This window comes from Penicilliopsis zonata, assembly GCF_001890105.1.
Source record: "Penicilliopsis zonata CBS 506.65 unplaced genomic scaffold ASPZOscaffold_10, whole genome shotgun sequence".
Taxonomy (NCBI): domain Eukaryota; kingdom Fungi; phylum Ascomycota; class Eurotiomycetes; order Eurotiales; family Aspergillaceae; genus Penicilliopsis; species Penicilliopsis zonata.
Genome location: NW_019208919.1, coordinates 547,292 through 569,355, shown reverse-complemented (window position 1 = coordinate 569,355; position 22,064 = coordinate 547,292). Strand labels below are relative to the sequence as shown.

Below are 22,064 nucleotides of genomic sequence, written 5' to 3'. Positions count from 1 at the left end.
TGATCTCCAGGAAGATCTAGGGAGACGACTTGAATAGTCAAATAGATAGACTTAGTACTGCAAATTAATGCCTGGATTTTGAGTAGATACTCCGTAGACAATGGCATTCTTATCCTGTCAACCACCCATGGATCTAACCAGGGACAAACTTACCTCGTTGATAGAGAAGAGACTTCAAGACCTCCTACACAACAACAACAACAATAACAACAACAACAATAATTAAATTAAATTAAAATCATCATAATTAATTAGTAGAATTATTATCATGATTACTCCCATAATAATAAAATAATACACTCGCTTTGCGTTGTTCTTGTCCTCCGCCCGATCACATCCCTTCCCCGTCCTCCCAAACCCCCCTCTCTCCCTCTCTCCCTCTCTCCCTCTCCCTCTCTCCTCTCTCACTCTCTCCTCTCTCACTCTCTCTCCTCTCCTCTCCTCCCGTTCTCTCTCCCTCTCCCTTTCTCACATTCCCCCTCCCCAGTCCAGCGAGCGGCCCATCTTCTGCTCTCTCCCCTCCAGAAGAACAGGTGCCCTTCCTGAGGATCTGGTCTTTTTTTTACCCTTACTTTTATTTTCTACATGGCTGCGTGGCTGTAGGAACCGGTCTGCCAGTTCTGGGACCTCGTTGCAGCTTTTCTTTCGTCAGCGACTCTTTTTTTTCCCCCCTTCTTCTTCTTTCGTTTCTTTTTTTTTATTTTTTTCTTCTTCTTCTCTTTGGCCCATCCTCTCTAATTCTTGTATCAATATAATTCCATGTCTCTGGTTGTCTAGACAGGTGTGTGGTGTTCCCTCTCGCTTCTCTTCTCTTCTCCGCCTCCCCCCCCCCCCCCCCCCCTGGGAGCCCCTGGGCCCAACGACGATCGCCGTGACACATGGTCACTGACAGATGGATGGATGGATGGATGGCTAACGACCTTTTGGTTTCTTTTCTTTCTACAGACTTTCGATTGATTTTTCTTTTCACACCTCAAGATTTCTTCTTTTTTCCCTCCGGACTGGATTCTGCACCCTCTTCACCAACCTCCCCTCTTCCCACCCCCCCTCGAAGAAAAACGATCCCATAAACCCGACACTACGAGGGTGCTGTCATGGCCGCTTTGGTGCAAACCATTCCGCAACAGAGCGGTACCGTACCTGTCCTTCAAACTCGACCATCTTCGTCTCATTCTCAGCACCACACCACCATGTCGTGGGTCGGGGGCTCCGCGAACCCGCGAGCCAATGCGCCCGTGGCGCCTTACGCGTTCAACTCCACGCCCAACCTCCACCACCACCATCAACAACAACCACAACACCAGCCTTATCCTCCCCATCTGCGTCCAGAGCACCGAGCCCTGTCTGCGCCTGCGGCCCAGATGCCCGTCTACCACCACTCTCAGCCCCCTCGATTCGGGAATCACCCTGCAGCTGGTTCTGTGTCCTCCACCTCCACTCCTTCCGCCTCGTCCACCACCACCTCCACCACCTCTACTACCTCCTCCTCTACAAACACCAACACCACCGCCGCCTCTTCTCTCCGTTCCTACATGTCCAAGGATGACTCCGTCCTTCCCTCGAGGAGTCCCCGCATCGACACCCCGCTCCGTCCCCTGTCCACCGTCAGTCTGCCACCCCCGGCCTTTATGAGTATCTCCTCGCCCACCGTCGGCAAGCCCTCCCCCGATCGATACCGTCGGGGACCCAGGCGAGTCGAGAGCGGCTCCTCGACCACGGCCGCAACCCCCGGTACGACTGCCGTGGATGATCTGGCCATGCAGATCAACAACACCGTCATTACCCCCGCTACTCCTGCCACTGTGACCACCCCGACTCCCACTGAAACAGCAACAGCAACAACAATAACCACTGCCCCCACCGTCACTGTCATCCCACGTGTCCAAAAAGGCCATACCCGCGTCTCCAGTGCGGACGAGGCTCCCAAGTCCGAGAAGTCGCAACCCGAGCTGGCGAAACGATATCGACGCCGCAGTTGGGCCACCATGGACTCGGTCAATCTGGCGAACGCTCAACTCCAAGTCCCCGGAGCCCGGAGCCCGTCGTTAGGCCCCGCCGATTTCCACCCCGTCGAACTCCATCAACCACAACGTCCTGGCTCTGCCCACTCACAGCACGACAGCACAGGCAGCGTCCACTCGACCCACTCGTCATCCAATGACTCGCTCGCTCGCGATTCTCCCGATTCGACCACCGTCGCCGCCACCGCCGCCGCCGCCGCCGACAAGACGGCCAAATCGGACACGGGGAAGCGGACACTCGGTCCGTCGCCGCTATCCCAACCGACCAGCTCGGAACCGGAACAGCAGCCTCAGCCGCAGCAGACCGGATCCGCCACCCCATCGTCCACTGAGAAAGCACCTTCGGCCTCGGCCACAGCGACAGCGGTAGCAGGGGACAGTCTGGCGGCTCAGCGGCTCTCGGAGATCTCCAGGCTCGAGTCCCACAAGGGCAAGTCCCGGCTGCGGCGGGCGTTCTCCTTTGGCAGCTCGTCGGAACTGCTCAAGTCTCAAGAGCAGAGCAATCAGTTGAGCAGACGGGAAGCGCGGGCGGCGGAGAAGCTGCGTCGCGAGCAACTCAAGGAAGAACTGGGTCCGGAGCAGGCGGCCATCGCTGAGCAGCAGGAAGCCAGTGGCTTGGGCGAGAGCATCTACTCGCACCACCAGGGGTTTTTCCACGGCTCGACGGATAATATCTCCATCTCCTCCACCGCCTCCTCCGCGTCCATCATGCTCCGCAAGATGGGCAAGGGGGTGAAACGCTCCACCCGTTCGCTCGTCGGCTTGTTCCGTCCCAAGTCTATCGCCAGCGCCTCCCCGTCCGAACCCGTGTCGACCGTTGCCCCTATGGCTCCACAGCTGTCCATGGTGAATATCGAGGCGGATCGCAAGGACCTCGCCACCAATGCCAATCCACAGGACCTCACCTTCAGTACCAGCGTCTTCTCTAAGGTCGATCTCTCCTCATCGGCTCCGGACTCGACTCATCACCATCCAGTCGCCGGCGACAAGGTTAACAGCAATAGCTCCAACAACAACAACAGCAGCAGCAGCAGCAACAACAACAATAACAACAACAACAACGGCAGCAACTCGCGGAAGAGCATCGTTGGCGGGGACCGGGAACGTGCAGAGGTGCTGGCGGCGGTGCGCAAAGGAATTTTGAAGAAGACTCATTCGGATCCTGGAGCGACCGCGTCGCCGCGCATCGACCATGGCGGTGACTCCCCCCACTCGAGCGCCCCGAGCACCCCAGAAGACCAGAGCCGTCCAGACCAACGACGCCGCGATTCGATCAAGATCGCGGGCGAGGATTACTTCCTCTCCGCCGAGGGTCGATTCGCCGGCGCGGAGACCAAGAGTGCCCCCATCACCCCTCAACCGGTGGCTGGGCGGAACATTGTCTTCAGCCCCCGTATCCAGTTCCATGAGACCTGGCCGAGCGGCGAGTACGATCGTCGCGGCGAGATTGCCACCTGCAACCGTCTGACCCCTCTCCTGGCTCAGCAGATCAAAGAGGAACTCAACACTTTCAAAATGGTACGTTTTTCTCTCTCTTTCCTTTGGATCTCTGTATATTGACCCCTTTTTTTCTATTGTAGGAAATGGAAGTCCATGAAACCTCCAAGATCTACACGCACTTCCTTTAAACTCGTTGCATTTTGAACGGCGTTTCTTTTTTTTTTCTTTTTCTCTTTTTTTCTATTCTTCTTTTTTCTTCCTTTTCTACTGCATACTTCCGTGCTGCCTGGCCTTGAAGACGGGTTGGTTCTCTTTTTCTCTCTCTCTCTCGGACGACTTTTCTTTTTCGCCCATTAGACCTTTGTAGAAGACAGTGGTCATTTGCAGCGTGCCGGTTGGTATTTGTCGAATTGGACAAACACTTGACGATTCGTGCATTCATGTCCCCTTTTCCTTGGATTCACATTGCGGCCCGAGAACTCTCTCTCTATATGCATTGCAAAGCCAAAGCCTGACGATTCTCTGCCGGTCTTTCCCTCCGCTCTCCACTACTCTGTTTTTACTCCGTCCTCCTCGGTCACATCTTCGGCCTTTCTCATCTTCACGGATTCTTGTCTCGTTCCTCGTTCTTATTCTCTCTCTCTCTCTCTCTCTCTCTCTGACATGTCATGTCGCTCGCATCTAGTGTGTTTTTCTCTTCAAGCGTGGGAATCGGCTGCATTTTCTTCATCTTCTCTTGCTCCTTCACTCGTCCTCTTGCACAGGTTTTCTTTGCTTTTCTTTTCTTTTTTTTTCTTTCCTTCCCCCTTCATGGTATGCCCTACCGTACAGCGTCGATAATGGCATTCGTCATGTTGCCTGTTCCTGTCTTTCCCCCCTTTTTTTCTTTTTTTTTTTCTCCTTTCTTATTATCCTAATCATGCAGCCATCTAGCTGAGCTCTTTGCCTCGTGTTGACGTGTTGACTCCTGGGTCTTTGCACATTCCTTCTCCCTCATATTGTTTTTGTGTCTTTGTATCTGAACGCTGGCTTCTCTTCCCTTCCTTTTGCGTTCTTTTTTTTTCTTCTCTTCTCTCTAATCGTCAGTCAAGTGGCCTCGGGTTGGAATGGTATGGATATTGCACAGATGTTTCTTTTTCTCTTTTTTTTCCCCCTTGTCTCTTTTCTTTTCTGCCTATGCGTTTTCCAGTTGATTCTGCCATCTTGTTCATCTTGTTGAGACTTTAGTTACAGGCACGGCTCAGGGCTAGTAAATATGCTTCTAACGTTCAACTCTTACTCTCAGTTGTAGAGATGAATAGAACTGTAGAACCCCTGTAGAATCCTTGTAGAACCCTTTAATCTAATTGTCTTCATATAAATGAACCCAGGCAGGGATCGCCGGAACCCCACAACTTCCTCCTCCAACGTCACCTCCAGGCTTCACCCCTCGGACCTGCCAACCTGCCAACCTGCCAACATGTGTCAATTCAACGATCGGCGTAACATCGACGCGAAGCGAGATTGTTTCCCTTGAGTCTTCCCCTCTCTCTTGGCACCAGGAGCCAGTTCATCCACCAATCTTGTTGGAACAGACAGGAGAGCATGGATGTCATCAGACGACTCAACCGACATTCCCCTCTCTGGAGAAGGGGGGTATAAAGCGAAGAATAAACTCGTGGTATGCAGGAATCCCTCTCTGAATAAGACATTTGAATGAGGGAAAAAGTGGTCTAACATGCGTCTCTCAGCCCTTCTGAGCTTCTTCCTCTCCCTGCTCGTCTGGCGGGCCTCGACAGTCTCCGGAACGAGTGATGGCAACACCACGCTCGTCACCTGGGACGAATACAGTCTCTCCGTCAGGGGGGAACGGGTCTTCATCTTCTCGGGGGAGTTCCATTACCACCGGTTACCAGTGCCGGAGATGTGGCTGGATGTGTTGCAGAAGTTGAAGGCGAATGGATATAATGCTGTGTCGGGTACGTAACTTATTGGGTATTTTCTCTCTACCTCTATGGATTAGGTTTTGATGAACATGGGCTGTGTAGTTTACTTTCTTTGGAATTATCATTCCGCCTCCGAGGGAGTGTTCGACTTTGAGACCGGCGCACACGATATCCAGCGGTTCTTCGACTACGCCAAACAGGCGGGAGTGTACATCATCGCCCGCCCTGGTCCGTACATCAACGGCGAGACAACGGCGGGCGGGTTTGCCCTGTGGGCGGCAAATGGCAAGCTCGGCGACGCGCGGACATCCGACGAGACGTACCATCAGGCCTGGTTGCCCTGGATTCTGGAGGTAGCCAAGATCCTGAAGGCGAACCAGATCACCGAGGGGGGACCCGTCATCCTGCACCAGAACGAGAATGAGCTGCAGGAGACGGTGCACAGTGCGGACAACACGCTGGTGCTGTACATGGAACAGATCATCGCGGCGTACGCGGAGGCCGGGATCGTCGTGCCCAGCTCGAGTAACGAGAAGGGGATGCGGTCTATGAGCTGGTCGACGGACTACGAGGACGTCGGCGGCGCGGTCAACGTCTACGGCTTGGACTCGTACCCGGGGGGACTGTCTTGCACAGATGTCGATACGGGCTTCGAGGTCCTGCACACCTACTACGAGTGGTTCCAGAACTACTCGTACACCCAGCCGGAGTACTTCCCGGAGTTTGAGGGCGGCTGGTTCGAAGCCTGGGGGGGATCCTTCTATGACACCTGCACCTCCGAGCTGTCCCCGCAGTTCGCCGATGTGTTTTACAAGAATAACCTGGGCCAGCGCGTCACCATGCAGAGCCTCTATATGAGCTTCGGCGGCACCAACTGGGGCCATTTTCCGGCTCCCGTCGTGTACACTTCCTACGACTACAGTGCTCCCCTGCGCGAGACCCGCCAGATCCGCGACAAGCTGCGCCAAATCAAGCTCATCGGCCTCTTCACGCGCGTCTCGGCCGACCTGCGCAAGACCGTCATGGAGGGCAACGGCACGACGTACACCAACTCATCCTCCATCTGGACATGGGTCATTCGTAACCCGGACACCCAGGCAAGGTTCTATGTCACGCAGCAGGCGGACACATCCACCTTTGACTCGGTGAAGTTTGACTTGAACGTCACTACTTCTGCGGGGGCGGTCACTCTGTCTGATATCAACTTGGACGGCCGCCAGAGCAAGATCATCGTCACCGACTACACCATCAGCAGTAGCACGACGCTGCTTTTTTCGTCTGCCGAAGTCCTCACCTACGCCAATCTTGATGTCGACGTGATTGCCTTCTACCTGGACGTCGGACAGGTGGGCCACTTTGCCTTCAAGGACGCCGCAAATCTCACTTTCACGACCTACGGCTCTACGTCTTTGACCACTGCCGCCTCGTCCGCCCACAGCACCGTCTACACCTACACGCAGGGCACCGGCGTGACGGCCGTCAAATTCTCCAACGGCCTCGTTGCTTACCTACTAGATCGGGATTCTGCGTGGTACTTCTGGGCACCCCCGACTACTTCGGACCCAAACGTCAAGCCGGACCAGCATATCTTCGTTCAAGGGCCGTACCTTGTTCGGAATGCCTCGGTCGAAGGCAGCACGGTGAAACTGGTGGGCGATAATGAAAACACCACTACTTTGGAGTAGGTATTCGTCTTTTTTTCTTAGTGGAAAGTGCTTACCTTTTAGGGTTTTCGCGGACTCCTCTATCAAAACCGTCGAATGGAACGGAAACAAAGTATCCGTCAAGAAGACCGCGTACGGCAGTCTGGTGGGCTCCGCCCCTGGCGCAGAGGACGTGGAGGTCAGCCTGCCAACGCTCGACTCGTGGAAGGCGCAAGACTCGATCCCGGAGATCAACCCGGCGTACGACGATTCCCTGTGGCCCGTGTGCAACCACACGACGACGCTCAACCCCGTCGCCCCCCTGACCCTTCCGGTCCTGTACTCGCCGGACTATGGCTACCACGCAGGAATCAAGGTCTACCGCGGCCGCTTCGACGGCCCGACCACGACCGCGGCCAACATAACCGGCGCGAACGTCACGGTCCAGAACGGCTACGCGGCCGGCTGGTCCGCCTGGCTGAACGGCGAGTACGTCGGCGGCTCCCTCGGCGGCACGGCCGACGTCTCCAGCACGGCCGTGCTCCCGTTCAACTCGTCCTCCCTGAAAGCAACGGATAACCTGCTCACCCTTCTTCTCGATTATACAGGCCACGACGAAGACGACGTCAGCCCAGCCGGCACGCAGAACCCGCGGGGCATCCTAGGGGCATCTTTGATTACTGAAAACAACGGCAGCATAACTCCTCCCAACTTCACCTCCTGGCGTATCCGCGGCAACGCCGGCGGCGAGGCCAACATCGACCCCGTCCGCGGTCCCCTCAACGAAGGCGGCCTGTACGCGGAACGCATGGGCTGGCATCTACCCGGTTACCCTGTTCCCACGACTGATTCATCCACAGATTCACCCCTCGACGGCGTAGCAGGTGCCGCGGGCCGCTTCTACCTCACAAACTTCACCCTGGATTTACCTGCCGACCTTGACGTTCCTTTAGGTCTGCAGCTGGGTTCTCCGGCGGACACGGCGGCAGTCGTCCATATCTACATGAACGGATACCAGTTCGGCCATTATCTGCCTCATTATGGTCCGCAGGAGGTTTTTCCTTTCCCGCCGGGGATCATCAACAATCGCGGCCTGAACACGCTGGGTATCAATCTTTGGTCTCTGACGGATGCGGGGGCGGCCCTTGATACGGTCCAATTGATTAGTTATGGAAAGTACCGGTCTGGGTTCGACTTCAATTCTGACTGGAGTTATTTGCAGCCGGCGTGGAAGAATGATAGGGAGAAGTATGCTTGAATAGTTATCTTAACTAGTACTTGTATCAAGGCTACGCGTATTGAAGTCTCTCCTCCGTCCATTTAGGCCTCAACGCACTGCCGTCAAAGGAGACGTCCAACGAGCTGTCGGCCACATAGTTGACGCGCCAGTCGAGTCCGACCTGCGCCCCGGCCTCTGTCTGCGCCCAGACCGCCAGCCCGATCGTGTTGTCGCCCTGGTAGTCCAGGATGCCCGGCGGGACGGGGAACACCACCTGGTTGCCGATGTACGGGTTGAACCGGCCGTACTGGTATCCGTTCACGAACAGCTGGACGCGGAAGGCTGTGTTGTCCGTGACGGTCGAGAGGAGGAAGGAGATGGACACGTCCACGTCCGTGGGGAGGGCCAACGGCACGACGGTCCGGTAGAAGCGCACCGTGGCGCCCGTGAAGCCGTCGCTCGGGTCCGTGGTGTCGCTCCACGCGCTGTCGTCGAAGCCCGGCAGGTGCCAGCCGACTCGCTCCGCGTACAGGCCGTCCTCGTTGTACACGCCGCGCACGGGGTCCAGGTTAGACTCCCCGCCCGCTGTGCCTGCCACGCGCCAGTGCGAGAACTGCGTCGAGTTGGTCCGGCCCTGTAGCTCTGCACCTAGGATCCCGCGCGGATTGAGCGCCCCCGTTGTCTCGTCGTGGCCCGTGTCATCGTGCACGACTAGCAGCACGTTGGTTGAGTCCGTGTTGACCGTCACGTTGCTGAATGAGAGCGTCAAGTTGTACAGCTCGTCGTCTGCATTTCCGAGCCATGAGCCCACCAGGTCCCCGTTCAGCCAGGCAGACCAGCCACTACAGACAGAGTTTGAGTCAGTCGGATTGCGTAGCACAGTGAGAATGAGCACGTTCTTACAAGGCTTCCCCTCCCTGGACATTCAGATACACTCCCGTTGCACTGCCGGTGAAGTAGCCACGCCAGAGACGAACTCCGTTGTGGAAGCCTACATATAAAGTCAGAAATAAGGACTCTACACCAATGTGTGTATGTCTTACCATATTGATCGGCATAGAGGACAGGCAAAGTCTCCGGAGCTTCGGGATTGGGCGTCGTCATATCATCAGCAGCTGTGACAGTCAGCCCTGTGTCAACCAGCCATGACGGGTCGAGATAAATAATACTTACCAACCCAGGCGAGGCCAGAGTCATCGTATGAAGCAAACCGTTCCGGCAGGCTGTCATTCGATTTCCAAGAGCTTAGAGCAGGCAATTTAATCGCAGGAGCAGCGTCAAGAGATACCTGGCGACTACCATACGACGTCGCCGAGGTCGACAATTTTCTCCCGTTCCATTTGATGGTCGTGACCGACGAAGGGGCAAAGACCTCTAGTGTCGTCGCATTCACAACGTCACCCGTGATCGACAGGGTAGAGCCCGACAACGTAGCTCCGCGTACCAAATACGGGCCCTGAACCAGGACTACCCATGAGTTAGCGATATCGGTGTATAGATGACGTATCAGCTCACTTACCACTCTCTGTATCCGGCACTGTGGGGTTGTTGGTCAAAGCTGGAGCCCAGAAGTAGTAGGCTGTCGTTCTGTCAAGAACGACAACACGAGTTCCATCGTTCAGACTTAAAACGGTCATGCCCTCGGACTGGGTAAACTTGACAGTGACTCCGCCAAGTTCCGGGTAGAAACCAACGCCGGAGCAACCATCGCATCGCTCAACAGATCCGGATTTCGCGCCCTTGATGTTGAATTCTCCAGACTCGCCAGTGGGCACCCAGAGGACCAACGTCGGCTTGCTGTCGAATATAGCGTAGGTCAGCACCTCTGCAGTAGAGTACAACAGGGTCTTATCCCCGAATGTGAAGTCAGTGACGATGATCTTTGACTGGTGGCCATTCAACCGAATAGAATTGCCGTGTCGCGGAATAGTCAAGGCCCCTTCCGAAGTGTTGACCTTCAAATTGAAGACCTCGTTGGTATCAGAGGTCGTGTCATTGTGGAAGGTAGGGTAGAACCTAGCCTTGGTCTTCGGGTTCTGCAGCTCGAAGGCCTTGATCGCAGCGTTGTTGGTGTACTGCGTCCCATTACCAATCATGTCGGTCTCGGTAAGGTCGGTTGCACTCCGGGTAAACAGGGCGAGCAGCTTGATCTCATAGTACTTTGTTCCGATAGACCGATCCTCAGAGATAGCGGCAGAGTAGTCGTAACTAGTAGCCGTTACTGTGGTGGCGGTTGCACCCCAGTTCGTTCCGCCATAGATCATGTACAAACTCATCGCCGTGACACGCTGGGCGACATTCCATCTGTAAAACAGATTCACCCATTCCGTCCCAGTGGCATTCTCGCATCCGCCTTCAGGGCCTCCCCACGGGTTGTAACCGCCGCCCTGGAATTCCGGCATAAAGGACGGCAACGTCGGCTGCGAGTATTGGAAGTAAGCGTAGTAGTCGACAACCTCGTACGGCACCACATCTCCGCATGCAGCAGTAGCGCAGGTCCAGCACTAGTAGAATAGGTATCAGTTAAACCCAGCAAATGATATACATAAGAGCTGCAGGGCTTACCGCAGGATACGAGTCCAAACCAGTGACATCAACGTTTCCGCCAGCGTCAGACCAAGTAGGGATCCAAGAAAGAGCGCCTGTATTGGCCTCATTTACAGTGAGAGGAATCTTGATTCCGTTAGCACGGGCACTGGCTTCGAGAATCTCCATATAAGCAATCGCAGTCTCATTAGGGACCCTCTCGGTGGCATCAGTGAGCCACTGGTCGCTATACTCGTTTTCAATCTGATAGCAAATCGCGTTGTGACCCTCTGTGATCATGTAGTCACTAGTGAGCTGGGAGATCTTCGACCAGTAAGGCTCCAGTGCGTCAATATAGCGGGTATCGTTGTCCCTCAGGGTCCCATAGGCCCCAGTAGTCAGCCAGAGAGGGAATCCGCCGGCGTTCGTCTCCGCATTGATATAAGGCCCTGGTCGGACCAACTGGTACAAGCCAACCTTCTCTGCCAGCTCAAAGACCGGAGTGATATCATGAGCCTCGGTAGAGAAGTCCACGGTGTAGTTGTTCGGGGCGTGGTACCCCCAATTGACGTAAATCGAAAAGGTAGTGAACCCGAGAGCTTTGATCTTCTCGAGGATATCGATCCAGAGCTCAGGAACTGGGATGCGCCAGTAGTGGAATTCTCCGGAGAAGATAAAGACACGCTCGTTATTAATGAGGAAGCTGTAGTGATCCCATTCGACAACGTTGGTCAATCCGTCATTGTCAAGAGGCCATTGGGAATCCGTCGCATTTTCGGCTACTGCGCCAGCCCCAAGGCAGGAGAGCAAAGCCAATGCCCACTTGTAGGGACGCATGATGGGTCACCGAGCAGCAACAACAGAAGGGGACGATGTGCGCATACAATGTACTCAAGAGAAGGGTTACAGTCCCTCCAGCACTTCTCAATTGTTCATTTTATACCGGGATGGCGGGAATTACTTCATATCGACTGGATAAATAGCTGCCTCGACTTTAGCCTCTGGAGCAGCAATGAAGGTCAGTCAATTAATTGTACTTTCAAGGAAACTCCGGTCTCTACGCACCGGAAGATAAGATGGACAGGGATCTGCAAAGCGAGTCCTGTCTAAATGCATGCATCATAATAATTTGCCTCGGCTGGTACGCCCGCAACTCCACATAACTTGGACAATAGCTTATGTACCCCGACGTAGCATACACCAAGTGGAGAGTATTCCGTGCTCCTCAATAAAGTCTTTCCTTCCTTCTCTTGATAGAAGAGACCAGGGCTTGCGAGTCCGGAGCAAAGTGTGGGGGTGAGACATTTGAAAAACACATCAAGAGTTTGCTTACTCCATAGGCAGAGATCATCACTGTTGTATCCTGCTCATCCCCACCGGGATTTTTCCTCCACTCACTTCTTCCATCTGCATGCTGGTTATTAGACCCGGAGATTAATTATCCGGACAAGGGATGTGTATGTACAAGGGGCTGGCTAGATTGCATGACGAAGCATCCGGGGCTTTCTGGCGACAGTATCCTGCGTTGCTCTCTTGGATAAAAGTCTTGCCGCCGGGTTGTACAATTGATGGCAGAGTGCTCCGTGCAATGAGAATAGAAACAAAACTCCAGGATAGGGAAAACTCCTGAGGTGGGTGTAGTTCTCTGGATCACTGTGCAGTCAAGCTCTCTCCCTGCAGAAAGCAGATTCGAGCCAATTCTTAGAGCTTAAGAAGGCCTGCTTGTAGATGGCATGATGGCTATCGAAGTGAAAATACAGTGAGTGCTTCCTTGATATGAGAGCGAAGGGGACGTTTGCAAGGGAAGGCGGTGGTGGTGGTGGTATGAGGCTGGAAGGAGGGCAAAGGTAGGGCGGCACCTCACCTGACCAGGATGTTTCCAATCTCCAGAATTCCCTCTGCAACTACATCTTGCATTCTCACAGCTCGATCTGTCAGATTTCAATCAAGGGAGGTGTAAAGATACATTGCTTACACTTTATGTTCTTCTGTTCACCTCAAGGTACAATACCAAACTAAACAACAGAATACAATGATAGATACCTGCTATATCTACTTGAAAAGAAGGCAGAAAACCCTGGTTCATAAAAACTTCAAAAATTGGCCTGCCAATTGCTTTGTTTCCCCTTCGATGCTCTCGTTATGGCTTTTCTGATGGCGGAAAAAAGAATCCCCTCACAGAAAGAAACTAGTTCTTCAGAGTAGAGATATGAACCTTTTCCAGTTCGAGATTCTCTGCTTTCCGCTGTTTCATCACTTTATACTCGAACCAGAGACCCGTTCCGGCTGCAAGACCCATAATGACCTCGAGGCCGATGAGGAGACCCAAAAGAACGAACCCGGCGCTGGTTTCCATGCAGTCACGCGAGAAGTGGGCCGGCGCTGTGAGAGAGGTTCCGTTCAGGCTGGATTCATCGAGAGATTTCCACTTGCAAGTCCATGTGTGGATCGTTTCATTGTAGGTGAAGCCGGTAGGGTAGGAGGAGGACGGTAGGTAGATTGCAAAGACGAAGCCTGTCACGGAAGTGACAAAACCAGAGAACGCAAGTGCTGAAGCGAGAAGGTTGAGAGTTCTAATATATGACCGGGGCTAAATATGAAGATTGTCAGAACCATGAAACTCTGCAGAGATCGGACCAAGCGTGAATTTCACGATTGTATCTTCTTACTCACCGAAGGCAGAAATGAGGCCAAGATATACACCAAAGTCTGAAATGCAATCACGCAGCCGCAGGATAGCAAAGCAGTGGTGGGACGTTTATCAAGGTTCAAAGGCCACAAATAAAGCCGGAGATCCGCTGTAGAGGATGTACTGCGGTAATGGTTCAAGGGCTGCGCTTCGCAGGCAATAATAGCAATCGCTGCACTGAATATAATGAAAGAAATTCCGAGTCGAACTCGCTGAAGCATTCCAGCCCGTCGAAGATAGGCCGACTCATCTGCATCGGAGGCGCATGATGCGTGATAGGACCCGGAAGAGAAGGAGGCCGCAGAGGTCGTGTTGGCTTCCATGGTGGGCTTAGTAGAGAAAATACGCAGATGAAGAGTAGATATTGCGGGTGAGAAGGAAGAGTCAAGAATAGAGGGAACCAGCACAGCTGTAATTCCTAAACTAGGTCGTAGAAGTTGGTTCTCTGCTCCGAAACCAACAGGACAGAGAATGAAGTAAACAAATGATGAGTGGAGGAATCTTTCCAGAAGATTATAAGTGAGTGTAGATTAAGTAGAACAATTGTGCCAAAGCAAAGAAAGAATAAGGAAAGAACTTAGAGAACTCCAACCGTGCCTCACAACATCGCAAGGCTCGAGGGGAGAAGGTCGTGTTATGTAGCCTATGGGACAGCTGCGAGATAACCTAACTTCTCCTCCACGCAAGGGTTCCTGCCCCATGCATTCTGCGAAACTGGAATTCAGACATTTTGATATCCCGTCGAATCAAACGGCCCAGTAAGAAATCCACAGGAGCCTCGAGAAAGACGGAAAGAGGGGGTTCAAACCGCCTCGCCGGTAAGCAAGGCATCTTGATTCGCTGCATGTAGCCCAGAAATAAAGGTCCCCAGCATATACTCCATCTAACAGGCGCGCAGGCGCTCCTTCAGGCCGTCCGAAGATTCTTCAGGGGTCTCGAAGTCGACGATCCGCATGTAGGTACGCGATGTATACCTGTCAGCGCTGCAGTGCAAGCGCCGGCTGAAAATAGATCTTCCGGGGGGGAAGTAAAGATCAAATCAGAGAAGCTAGCTAGTTCATTGCTTTTTTATCTGTCACCCGTCAGTCAGACTTCACTTGCAGCCGCCAGGGATGATCAAAAGTAGTCGGCGGCTACAGCAGCTGCCAAGGCCAACATGATTGGCGAGTGAAGGTCTAGGAACAAATTCCAAGATTAACAGCTTTGACCGATACTTTAACTGATGCAGATAATAAACTCTGATCTAGCAGAGAAGGTCCTTCAGCTATTCAGGACACCAGGAGGCTCCTCTCGCGTACTGAGTTGACGCAGAGGACCTGCCCCGGGCCATGTTTTGGGCCTACCAGAAAGGGGATGGATGCAAGTCATATGATATCGTTATGATTGGGTAACAAGACATACCGCCCTCGGCAAAACCAAAGGCGGTCGCGCTCATCCGCAGCCAATCAGCAGCAGGACCCCCACGGCAGATTAAAAATTGGCGGGGGAGGGAAATGGAGGGGGATATCGGACGAAGCAGCTTCTCGTTGACATTGGCAGGAGGACAAGACACGCAGATCTTTGAGATAAAATAACTTCCTTTCGGCAATTGGAATCAGTCACTATGCCCTTATCAAAGTTGCAGGGACTCAAGCTGCCTGCCTCGGCGGATTTTCATGGTAAGTTACCCCAGGTTGGAGGGGTAGCCAGGCAAGAGAGGTGCTTTAATAAATCAACAGCCCTGTGTGGATGGAATGGGGTAAGAAAGACAAAAGAATAAGAGTTGCTGACTACGAGGTTGTATGTAGTTCATCTTCGCGATGGCGCGATGATGGACCTGGTCGTGCCCACAATCAGACAAGGCGGAGTAAACACCGTCTTTGTTATGGTAAGCAGCTCCTTTCAAATCGAGGACAAGAATCAATCCCATTAATGAATCGATGGCAATCAGCCCAATCTGGTGCCGCCAATTACTACCGTCGATCACGCCCTTGACTATAAAAAGCGCCTGCAAGCCATTGAACCGAATGTAAACTACCTCATGTCCCTCTATCTCCATGAAACCATTACCCCCGAGACCATCATCGAGGCCAAGCAGCGCGGAGTTACCGGTGTAAAGAGTTATCCCGCCGGTGTCACGACCAACTCCTCGGCTGGCGTTGTCGATTATCAACAATTCTACCCCGTCTTTGCCGAAATGGAACGCCAGGACATGATTCTCAACATTCACGGTGAATGTCCCTCCACAGGCGACGTGACTGTCATGTCCGCCGAGGAGAGATTCCTCCCGACATTGTTTGAGCTCCATGAGCGCTTCCCCAAATTGCGGATTATTCTCGAGCACTGCACCACTGCAGCAGCCGTCGAAGCTGTCAAGAAATGCGGGCCAACTGTCGCGGGAAGGTTTGTCCTTTTTTTTTTCTCACGTCCTAAGATTACCAACATTCCAAGCAAATAACTTACTCATCATAAAGCATCACTGCTCACCATCTATCCCTGATCGTCGATAACTGGGCCGGTGACCCGTTCTGCTTCTGCAAGCCTGTCGCCAAGACCCCAGCAGACCGGGACGAGCTCCTCCGCACGGCTGCATCTGGTAACCCCAAATTCTTCTTCGGCTCTGACAGCGCACCCCACCCAGCGGTCTCCAAGCGTGGAGGTGACAAGATCGCAGCCGGCGTCTTCACTCAGCCGTACACCACTCAATATGTGCTTGATGCGTTTGAGCAAGCTTGCGAGAACGGCATCTTGAAAGAAGAGGATATCACACCCGAGATCGTCGAAGGCTTCCTGAGCAAGCACGGCCGCGCCTTTTACGGCCTGGAGCAGGAACAAAGGCAGTTCATCACTATCGAGAAGAAGGGCGAAAAGGTCATCAATATTCTGCAGTCGGACAAGGTGGATGTCGTTCCGTTCAGGCGTGATCAGGAAACCTGGTCCGTGTCCTGGGTCTGAAGTAGGTAGCCTCCTCCCCTCTTGGTTGAGCCACATGTAGAAAACGATTTTCTCTCCGTAGCCAATAGAAAAATAAAAGCGGAGTTTCTCGTTTACTCCATTTTTGTGTCTTCAGTAAGCAAACCAGAGACTGCTTCCAAGGCTTGTGCCTCGGAGAGTGCAATTTTGCGGCCTGTGAGGAGGGGCTGGCCATCACTTCCGACGGCCAATTGTCCAGCACGCTCAAGGTGCAGTCTGATCCTGCTTTCAATGTATGCCTTGCGTTCTTCTCTCTTAGAGTCCGCTGCGGTTGAAACGTCGGATTTCGGGAGGCTTGAAAGTTTCGATCGGAGTCGTTTGAGCATCTCTTGCAGTGCTGGGAGTTGGGACAATATGAAAGCAGTGCTCGTGGTCAAGGGTGTGTGTGTAGTATTCGGCCCTGCCGCGGCGCCAACGCGCAACTGTCGTGCCGCAGGGCTAGAAGTCAGGAACGACAGATCAAGATCGGGGCGCGTGGCAGAGTCGCCTGCTGGTGGAGCTTCAGTCTCCCCGCCAGAGCCTTGGGCAGAGCCCAATATCGCCCGCAGTTGAGCAATCATGGCATCATTCCGAGCGACTTCTTGCTTCAGCGACCGGTTGAGCTTCCTTGTCTCATGCAATTTCTTGCGTTGTGTCAAGATCGTTTCCGGAGTAGGCGCATTACTCGAGGCTTCACCCAGGGCGAGGTTCTGATAATTTATATGACCAAATCAGTCTGACGTTTCGCTCAAAGTATCTGCTTCAAATATAATGTTCTCACCTCATAATGTGCAAGTCTAACCCATCCTGTCAAATCTTCCGGCACGGTGAAAATGTTTCTCAGCACATAGATCTCGAACTTGTCAAAGGACTTGTCCACGGTCGACTCAAGGAGCGTTTCTAGCTGATGAAGGCCATTCTCGATCTCTAGTCTGGCTTCAGGATATACGACATTGCCGTCGTCGTCGGTATCAGGGATGGTCGACCCGTTGGTCGCATGCGCGAAGCCCAGCCGCTCGGGAGGTGTGGTGATCAGACCGGACTCGAGGCTAGAAATACCCTGATAGATCAGGTTGTTGATGGAGTTGATGATATCATCTATGAGAGACTACTCTCACCAGGACGGTGCTGCGTTAGTTTCCGGTATCCAGTACGCGTTGGCGCCTCAAGGAGGAGGGGGTACTTGAGACTCCTTGCAGAGTAGAAATTCAGGATTACTAACCAGGGGAGTATAGCTGAAATGCTCTGTAAGCAAAGAAGTAGTCGCCTCATTCATCTTGATGCGCCGGTACACTATACAACTAAGCTTTAGGATGGCAATTGAGGTTTCGAGGAGAAAAAGGACCCTGGCGGCGAACGCGATGCGCGTTGTTGGTATGCGGGAGCGGGGAGGACAGTTCCGTTACAAAATCAATAGAGAGGAGGGGAAAGCGGCAGATCGATATGGCATGTGCTGCTTTAATAAAATTCGATTTTTATTAAATACCAGATTCAAAAAGGTCTATTTTTCTTCGGAATTCGAACTTGATAAAAAAAAAAAACAAAAAACAAATGGACTCAAAGGGGATTGAACCCTTGACCTCTCGCAAGACTTTAAGACGCCACTTGGTTTGTTTGACCATGTAACTATGCAAAGCGAGCGCTACTACCACTGAGCTACAAGCCCAATTTGTTGGAATACTATTCATTTAACTGGTCTATAAGCCATTCTTTTTTAACTCTCAATTTACAAATTATAACAAAGACGATGCACCGGTGAATAACTTACTAGAGTTAACTATAATTGAACAAGAAGGGCAAAGAATGGAATGGAAACCAGGAATTAAAGGAGAAAGAATATCTTTACTAATCATCAAGGATAAAAGGCTTCATATTAGGTATCACCATTCAGAAATCCAAGACAAGCTGCGGGGCCATTTTTTCAAGATCCTCGACCTGGAAAGAAAGTAAGTTGAAATGATCATGGCGATAACTCCTTTATTCGAGACCTACCTCCAGGAATCCATCACCGCCAGACCTCGTAGCGCCTGTTGCCGAGGCCTGGCTCTCCGTGCGCTCGTATGCAGCTCTTGCCAACGCCTCCCTCACGAAGATATCCACGTATTTTGCGACGACCTCGTTGGCGTCCTTGGCGATCTTGGTCTTCTCGTTCCGGAAGTGTTGGTGCAGCAGTCTTGTGAGCAGTTTGGAGGGGATCGTGGGCTCGCTCGAAAGCACGTCGTCTGAGGTCTGCGCCGTCGTGATCTCTGCAAGGATGTATTCCGGTTCTTCTGAGACCGAGCTTGCACGGCTTCGACTGTCTGACTCGGCATCAGAGCCTGCCTGTGATCCAGGGCCTGATGCGACAGATACAGGTGTTGGGGACCGCGGTTTGGGAGGTTTCGATTTTCGTGCTGGTTTTGATGAGGATGAAGCGGAGGCTGTGGCACTCGTTTTTTTGCTGGTTTTGCTTGTTTGCTTGGGTTTGGCTGTGCTTGACGATGGAACGACGCTGGCTGCTGCTGCTGTCTGGGGACGCGGGGGCTTGAACGGCAAACGCCTGCGTTTCTGCGCGGGCTGGCCCTCAACTGGCATTATGGCGAACAGATCGTGTATAGGCTCGGGCTTATTTCCCAGCAGTCGCTATTATATGGATATCTTTCATGGGTTTCCTGTAGAAGTCTCCACTGAGTTCACCGCGATGTAGGTTATGTCATGGTCCAGACGCGGTACGGATCGCGACACGAAGCGCGCTGTCAGGTGATTGAACCATATTGATGATTGGGAACTATGGAACCACCAACAATTGGTATGCTGGATCTCCTGGGTGTGGGTGCATTTATTCCGGTATTGAATTGATAGCATTGAGGTGTTCTGTAGTCCGATTGCTGTTTTCATCGGGGGGAAATATTTCACGAGGCGATATATATATGGCTTCGGTGACATCACCCCATAATATTTATCAGCTTCTTTTCTGAACCTGGAGAAAACCAAGGCATTCATATAGGTTCCAGGCTATTTGCTAGCAGCCAAATAGAGTACTTTATTGTTTGCAGTAGCCCATTAAATTTAGAAAGCCCCCTTTTTGAAAACATGATGAATGACAGGTAGCTCACACTCCTCCCCGAGGACGAACAACAGTCACATCAAGGTGAGCATCTTCCAGAACACTCCTCGTCAGCCTCCATTCCACCCCAAACAGCCCAGAGTTGAACCGACAGGACCAAAGCTCAGCAGGCCCGCCCTCAACCTCCCGAACGCGAAGAATCCTGAGTTGTCTCTTCATGTCGGCGATGGCAAACACGGTATTCTCCAGAATCACCTCCGGGGAGCTCCTGTTTTGTCCGAACCGCGGCGAAGTGAAAAGGCAGATAATCCAGTGTCTCTTATCGGAGTGCTCGTAGTCGTATTCCTGGGGCGGGATGATCAGCGCAGTACCCTCTGGCAAGCGCCGTCTTCTGGACGTTCTACCATGAGCACATGATGAAACGATTTGATACTGCGGCCTCCTGATATATCGGGCGCAGTGGACGCGATACATTCTGTATGCAGCTGGATACTATTTGACAGAAAACAGTGAGCTGCTGTTTAAACTGGAGCATAGACAAATCAAATACCTACCCTGATTCGGAAAGTGTTGGCGATACCTGCCCCCCACGAACCCTGGCTGTTACACGCATCTGTTGATCGGAATCGTCAGTGGGCCCTCTCAAGACAAGGTGCGCTTTCAGAGAGCCGTACGGATCAAGGCAGCTCCATCTGGCGCGGCAAATAAATCCCCCTCTACCTCGATAACCCCATGATTCGGTTCACTTTCATCCATCCTGCTGGTGGCGGTGGAATCAAAGGCTGTCAGTAGGTCGTGTGCGTCGTGGGCATGAGATATATGAGTTCAGGTACAGGTAGGTACGCTGCGCTGCGCTGCCGAGAGGTGTCAACCTTACGTCCATCCCAAACAGGCCTTAGGCCCAATGGACCCTCCAGTGTTGCCTAATTTTTGCAAATATATTCCAGGGAACTGACTCTTACGGTGGATATGAAACCAAATAATCTAACCTTTATTTCTGCAAAGACCACAGACCCAATCTCTCGATATCTTTTCCAAGTCCCTGAACTATGATCACACGGCTAGTAGACCATACACTTGGTTTTGAACCTTTTCTGAACTATCCCGATAGTGGACACTGCATAGCCATTGATTTACACATGGCTCCTAGACATCACCAAGAGATCCCAGCTCCGACAATTTGCGTGTGACAAATTTTCTTAAGCTTTTGGTTTTCTTGATTGCAACAGTCGCCTCGCCAGTAGAAATTTCATCAGTACCTTTATTTTCCGTCTCCGTAGGTTCTCTGCCCTCTGCCAATAAGGGTCGAGATGTTGTCGTTGCAAACGAATGTCGCGAACTGCGGGTACTGGTAGTTCGCAGCCTTCTGCTCAGTGACCGTGAAATGCTTCGGAGGACGCCTGGCTCTTCCTCTGAGCCTTGATCAAGTGATGTTATTGCTGTCCTTGCCGTCTCCCCCTTCGTGGCCAGGTTCTCTTCCGGAATGGAGACGTATATGATAGCTCCCCGGTCAGGCTCAATACGCAAAAGCTCTTCCAGAACTGACTGTATCAAGACAGTGTGGCGTAGGTTCATGACGGGGGCAATTGAGCATGGTAGAGAGTACACTTTCACCAGGTATGCTGCAAGAGGAGAATTTCCATAGGCAAGACACGCATTCTGCTGAATAGTGACGAGCATCGACGATTCTGGCCTTTGAAAGATCTCCGCCAAACGGACCAAAATGGCCGAGAGCAGTTGGGGCTCGTCTTCCTTGACCTACAAATTTCGGTTAGCATGGCAAGGATTATCCTTTAGTCGTCTTAACAGCAGTGATATGTACCTTCGCATTGGTTTTGATTTCAACAACGACAAGCGATTCTTGGTACAGCTTGTCTTTTATAGCATCATGTGGCCCCCGTGCGGTGAAGACATCCTCAAAATACTGCGTCTTCAAGCAGAGAGAATCTTCTGCTTCGGCGACCTTTGGGGAAATAGGGCCTGCCTGCTGGATACTGACAGGGGCAGGGATGGCCAACGTTGCAGGTACGACCTCGTCATCCCTCCCTTCCAAAAGCATGGACGGGCGAGCCGCCAATTTCTCTGTCTTCTTATTCTTCTTCGCCGTGGTTCTGAGCGACGCTTGATGGGTTGTGGGCGAATAGAGCTTTAGTGCATCGGCCGCGACGCCCGTAGATGAATCCGAGAGAGTGTGGAGTCTTCTCAAACAAGACGACTCCATTTTGAACAAGTGACTCCCGGGGAGTGTATCTGAAGGGGATGAAATCCTTTGAGAGGCTGCTCAGGGGGCGCAGTTGTAGGTGGTCTGTTGTCGAAGAGCCCACTTTCCTGATTCGAAAAACCAAATCAGGCAGACAGAACAAGAAGGAGCATGCTTTCCACCCGACTTCAAGAAATCCAATGAAGTAACATGGGTCAACCTGATGCTGTCGTGTGTCTCATGTTCGCTCCTTCATGTCACAAAGTATGTACCTAGTAACTTGTGTGACCATAGGCTGCTATGTCATGAAATCAAATCAAAGTAGCAATGCTAGGAAGGGCATTGATGTAGAGTCTCACTAACACCAGCTTGCCAGCCTGGCCCTATTAAGTAGAATACGATCTTGGCCTCGCTTCTAAAGATA

General features: G+C 52.5%; 10 protein-coding genes and 1 non-coding gene across 11 annotated transcripts; 3 read left to right on the top strand and 8 right to left on the bottom strand.

Moving 5' to 3' along the window:
- Nucleotides 1–1,094: 1,094 nt before the first annotated feature.
- On the top strand, nucleotides 1,095–3,649 carry ASPZODRAFT_143644 (hypothetical protein; the record flags this gene model as incomplete). The annotated part of the gene is made up of 2 exons (XM_022724929.1): nucleotides 1,095–3,539; nucleotides 3,602–3,649. The coding sequence occupies 2 exons, from the start codon at nucleotides 1,095–1,097 to the stop codon at nucleotides 3,647–3,649; spliced, it is 2,493 nt and encodes an 830-aa protein (XP_022580269.1).
- Nucleotides 3,549–4,016, bottom strand: ASPZODRAFT_522929 (hypothetical protein). The gene has a single exon (XM_022728441.1). The coding sequence runs from the start codon at nucleotides 3,901–3,903 to the stop codon at nucleotides 3,646–3,648; it is 258 nt and encodes an 85-aa protein (XP_022580268.1). The 5' UTR covers nucleotides 3,904–4,016; the 3' UTR covers nucleotides 3,549–3,645.
- Nucleotides 4,017–5,178: 1,162 nt separating this feature from the next.
- ASPZODRAFT_68401 (hypothetical protein) lies at nucleotides 5,179–8,287 on the top strand (the record flags this gene model as incomplete). The annotated part of the gene is made up of 3 exons (XM_022729504.1): nucleotides 5,179–5,419; nucleotides 5,489–7,067; nucleotides 7,114–8,287. The coding sequence occupies 3 exons, from the start codon at nucleotides 5,179–5,181 to the stop codon at nucleotides 8,285–8,287; spliced, it is 2,994 nt and encodes a 997-aa protein (XP_022580267.1).
- A 31-nt stretch (nucleotides 8,288–8,318) lies between these two features.
- On the bottom strand, nucleotides 8,319–11,611 carry ASPZODRAFT_68809 (hypothetical protein; the record flags this gene model as incomplete). The annotated part of the gene is made up of 6 exons (XM_022729537.1): nucleotides 8,319–9,090; nucleotides 9,152–9,239; nucleotides 9,292–9,363; nucleotides 9,422–9,715; nucleotides 9,768–10,752; nucleotides 10,814–11,611. 6 exons carry the CDS (start codon nucleotides 11,609–11,611, stop codon nucleotides 8,319–8,321), a joined length of 3,009 nt encoding a protein of 1,002 aa, XP_022580266.1.
- A 1,351-nt stretch (nucleotides 11,612–12,962) lies between these two features.
- ASPZODRAFT_17198 (hypothetical protein) lies at nucleotides 12,963–13,786 on the bottom strand (the record flags this gene model as incomplete). Its single annotated transcript, XM_022726979.1, has 2 exons — nucleotides 12,963–13,364; nucleotides 13,448–13,786. 2 exons carry the CDS (start codon nucleotides 13,784–13,786, stop codon nucleotides 12,963–12,965), a joined length of 741 nt encoding a protein of 246 aa, XP_022580265.1.
- A 1,198-nt stretch (nucleotides 13,787–14,984) lies between these two features.
- On the top strand, nucleotides 14,985–16,485 carry ASPZODRAFT_133625 (hypothetical protein). The gene is made up of 3 exons (XM_022723316.1): nucleotides 14,985–15,330; nucleotides 15,394–15,845; nucleotides 15,917–16,485. The coding sequence occupies exons 1-3, from the start codon at nucleotides 15,271–15,273 to the stop codon at nucleotides 16,395–16,397; spliced, it is 993 nt and encodes a 330-aa protein (XP_022580264.1). The 5' UTR covers nucleotides 14,985–15,270; the 3' UTR covers nucleotides 16,398–16,485.
- A 4-nt stretch (nucleotides 16,486–16,489) lies between these two features.
- Nucleotides 16,490–17,670, bottom strand: ASPZODRAFT_68712 (hypothetical protein; the record flags this gene model as incomplete). The annotated part of the gene is made up of 3 exons (XM_022729529.1): nucleotides 16,490–17,104; nucleotides 17,176–17,492; nucleotides 17,613–17,670. The coding sequence occupies 3 exons, from the start codon at nucleotides 17,668–17,670 to the stop codon at nucleotides 16,490–16,492; spliced, it is 990 nt and encodes a 329-aa protein (XP_022580263.1).
- Nucleotides 17,671–17,946: 276 nt separating this feature from the next.
- Nucleotides 17,947–18,060, bottom strand: ASPZODRAFT_t94. The gene has a single exon. It is a non-coding gene; the product is annotated as a tRNA-Ala (tRNA).
- Nucleotides 18,061–18,143: 83 nt separating this feature from the next.
- Nucleotides 18,144–19,230, bottom strand: ASPZODRAFT_133622 (hypothetical protein). The gene is made up of 2 exons (XM_022723315.1): nucleotides 18,387–19,230; nucleotides 18,144–18,329 (listed from the first exon to the last, which is right to left on the bottom strand). Exons 1-2 carry the CDS (start codon nucleotides 18,966–18,968, stop codon nucleotides 18,282–18,284), a joined length of 630 nt encoding a protein of 209 aa, XP_022580262.1. The 5' UTR covers nucleotides 18,969–19,230; the 3' UTR covers nucleotides 18,144–18,281.
- A 172-nt stretch (nucleotides 19,231–19,402) lies between these two features.
- On the bottom strand, nucleotides 19,403–20,215 carry ASPZODRAFT_133621 (hypothetical protein). The gene is made up of 3 exons (XM_022723314.1): nucleotides 20,115–20,215; nucleotides 19,995–20,053; nucleotides 19,403–19,932 (listed from the first exon to the last, which is right to left on the bottom strand). The coding sequence occupies exons 1-3, from the start codon at nucleotides 20,194–20,196 to the stop codon at nucleotides 19,486–19,488; spliced, it is 588 nt and encodes a 195-aa protein (XP_022580261.1). The 5' UTR covers nucleotides 20,197–20,215; the 3' UTR covers nucleotides 19,403–19,485.
- Nucleotides 20,216–20,311: 96 nt separating this feature from the next.
- Nucleotides 20,312–21,685, bottom strand: ASPZODRAFT_118913 (hypothetical protein). Its single transcript, XM_022721211.1, has 2 exons — nucleotides 21,263–21,685; nucleotides 20,312–21,198 (listed from the first exon to the last, which is right to left on the bottom strand). The coding sequence occupies exons 1-2, from the start codon at nucleotides 21,659–21,661 to the stop codon at nucleotides 20,587–20,589; spliced, it is 1,011 nt and encodes a 336-aa protein (XP_022580260.1). The 5' UTR covers nucleotides 21,662–21,685; the 3' UTR covers nucleotides 20,312–20,586.
- Between the last annotated feature and the right edge of the window lie 379 nt (nucleotides 21,686–22,064).

Coding starts and splice junctions, on each gene's coding strand:
- ASPZODRAFT_133622 (XM_022723315.1), bottom strand. CDS start 18,968: ATGCCAGTTGAGGGCCAGCCCGCGCAGAAACGCAGGCGTTTGCCGTTC. Junction 18,330..18,386: donor GCGGTGATGGATTCCTGGAG/GTAGGTCTCGAA, acceptor CTTTCTTTCCAG/GTCGAGGATCTTGAAAAAAT.
- ASPZODRAFT_522929 (XM_022728441.1), bottom strand. CDS start 3,903: ATGAATGCACGAATCGTCAAGTGTTTGTCCAATTCGACAAATACCAAC.
- ASPZODRAFT_133621 (XM_022723314.1), bottom strand. CDS start 20,196: ATGGATGAAAGTGAACCGAATCATGGGGTTATCGAGGTAGAGGGGGAT. Junction 20,054..20,114: donor AGATGGAGCTGCCTTGATCC/GTACGGCTCTCT, acceptor TCCGATCAACAG/ATGCGTGTAACAGCCAGGGT. Junction 19,933..19,994: donor CCAACACTTTCCGAATCAGG/GTAGGTATTTGA, acceptor TCTGTCAAATAG/TATCCAGCTGCATACAGAAT.
- ASPZODRAFT_118913 (XM_022721211.1), bottom strand. CDS start 21,661: ATGGAGTCGTCTTGTTTGAGAAGACTCCACACTCTCTCGGATTCATCT. Junction 21,199..21,262: donor AAATCAAAACCAATGCGAAG/GTACATATCACT, acceptor CGAAATTTGTAG/GTCAAGGAAGACGAGCCCCA.
- ASPZODRAFT_133625 (XM_022723316.1), top strand. CDS start 15,271: ATGATGGACCTGGTCGTGCCCACAATCAGACAAGGCGGAGTAAACACC. Junction 15,331..15,393: donor TAAACACCGTCTTTGTTATG/GTAAGCAGCTCC, acceptor GATGGCAATCAG/CCCAATCTGGTGCCGCCAAT. Junction 15,846..15,916: donor GGGCCAACTGTCGCGGGAAG/GTTTGTCCTTTT, acceptor CTCATCATAAAG/CATCACTGCTCACCATCTAT.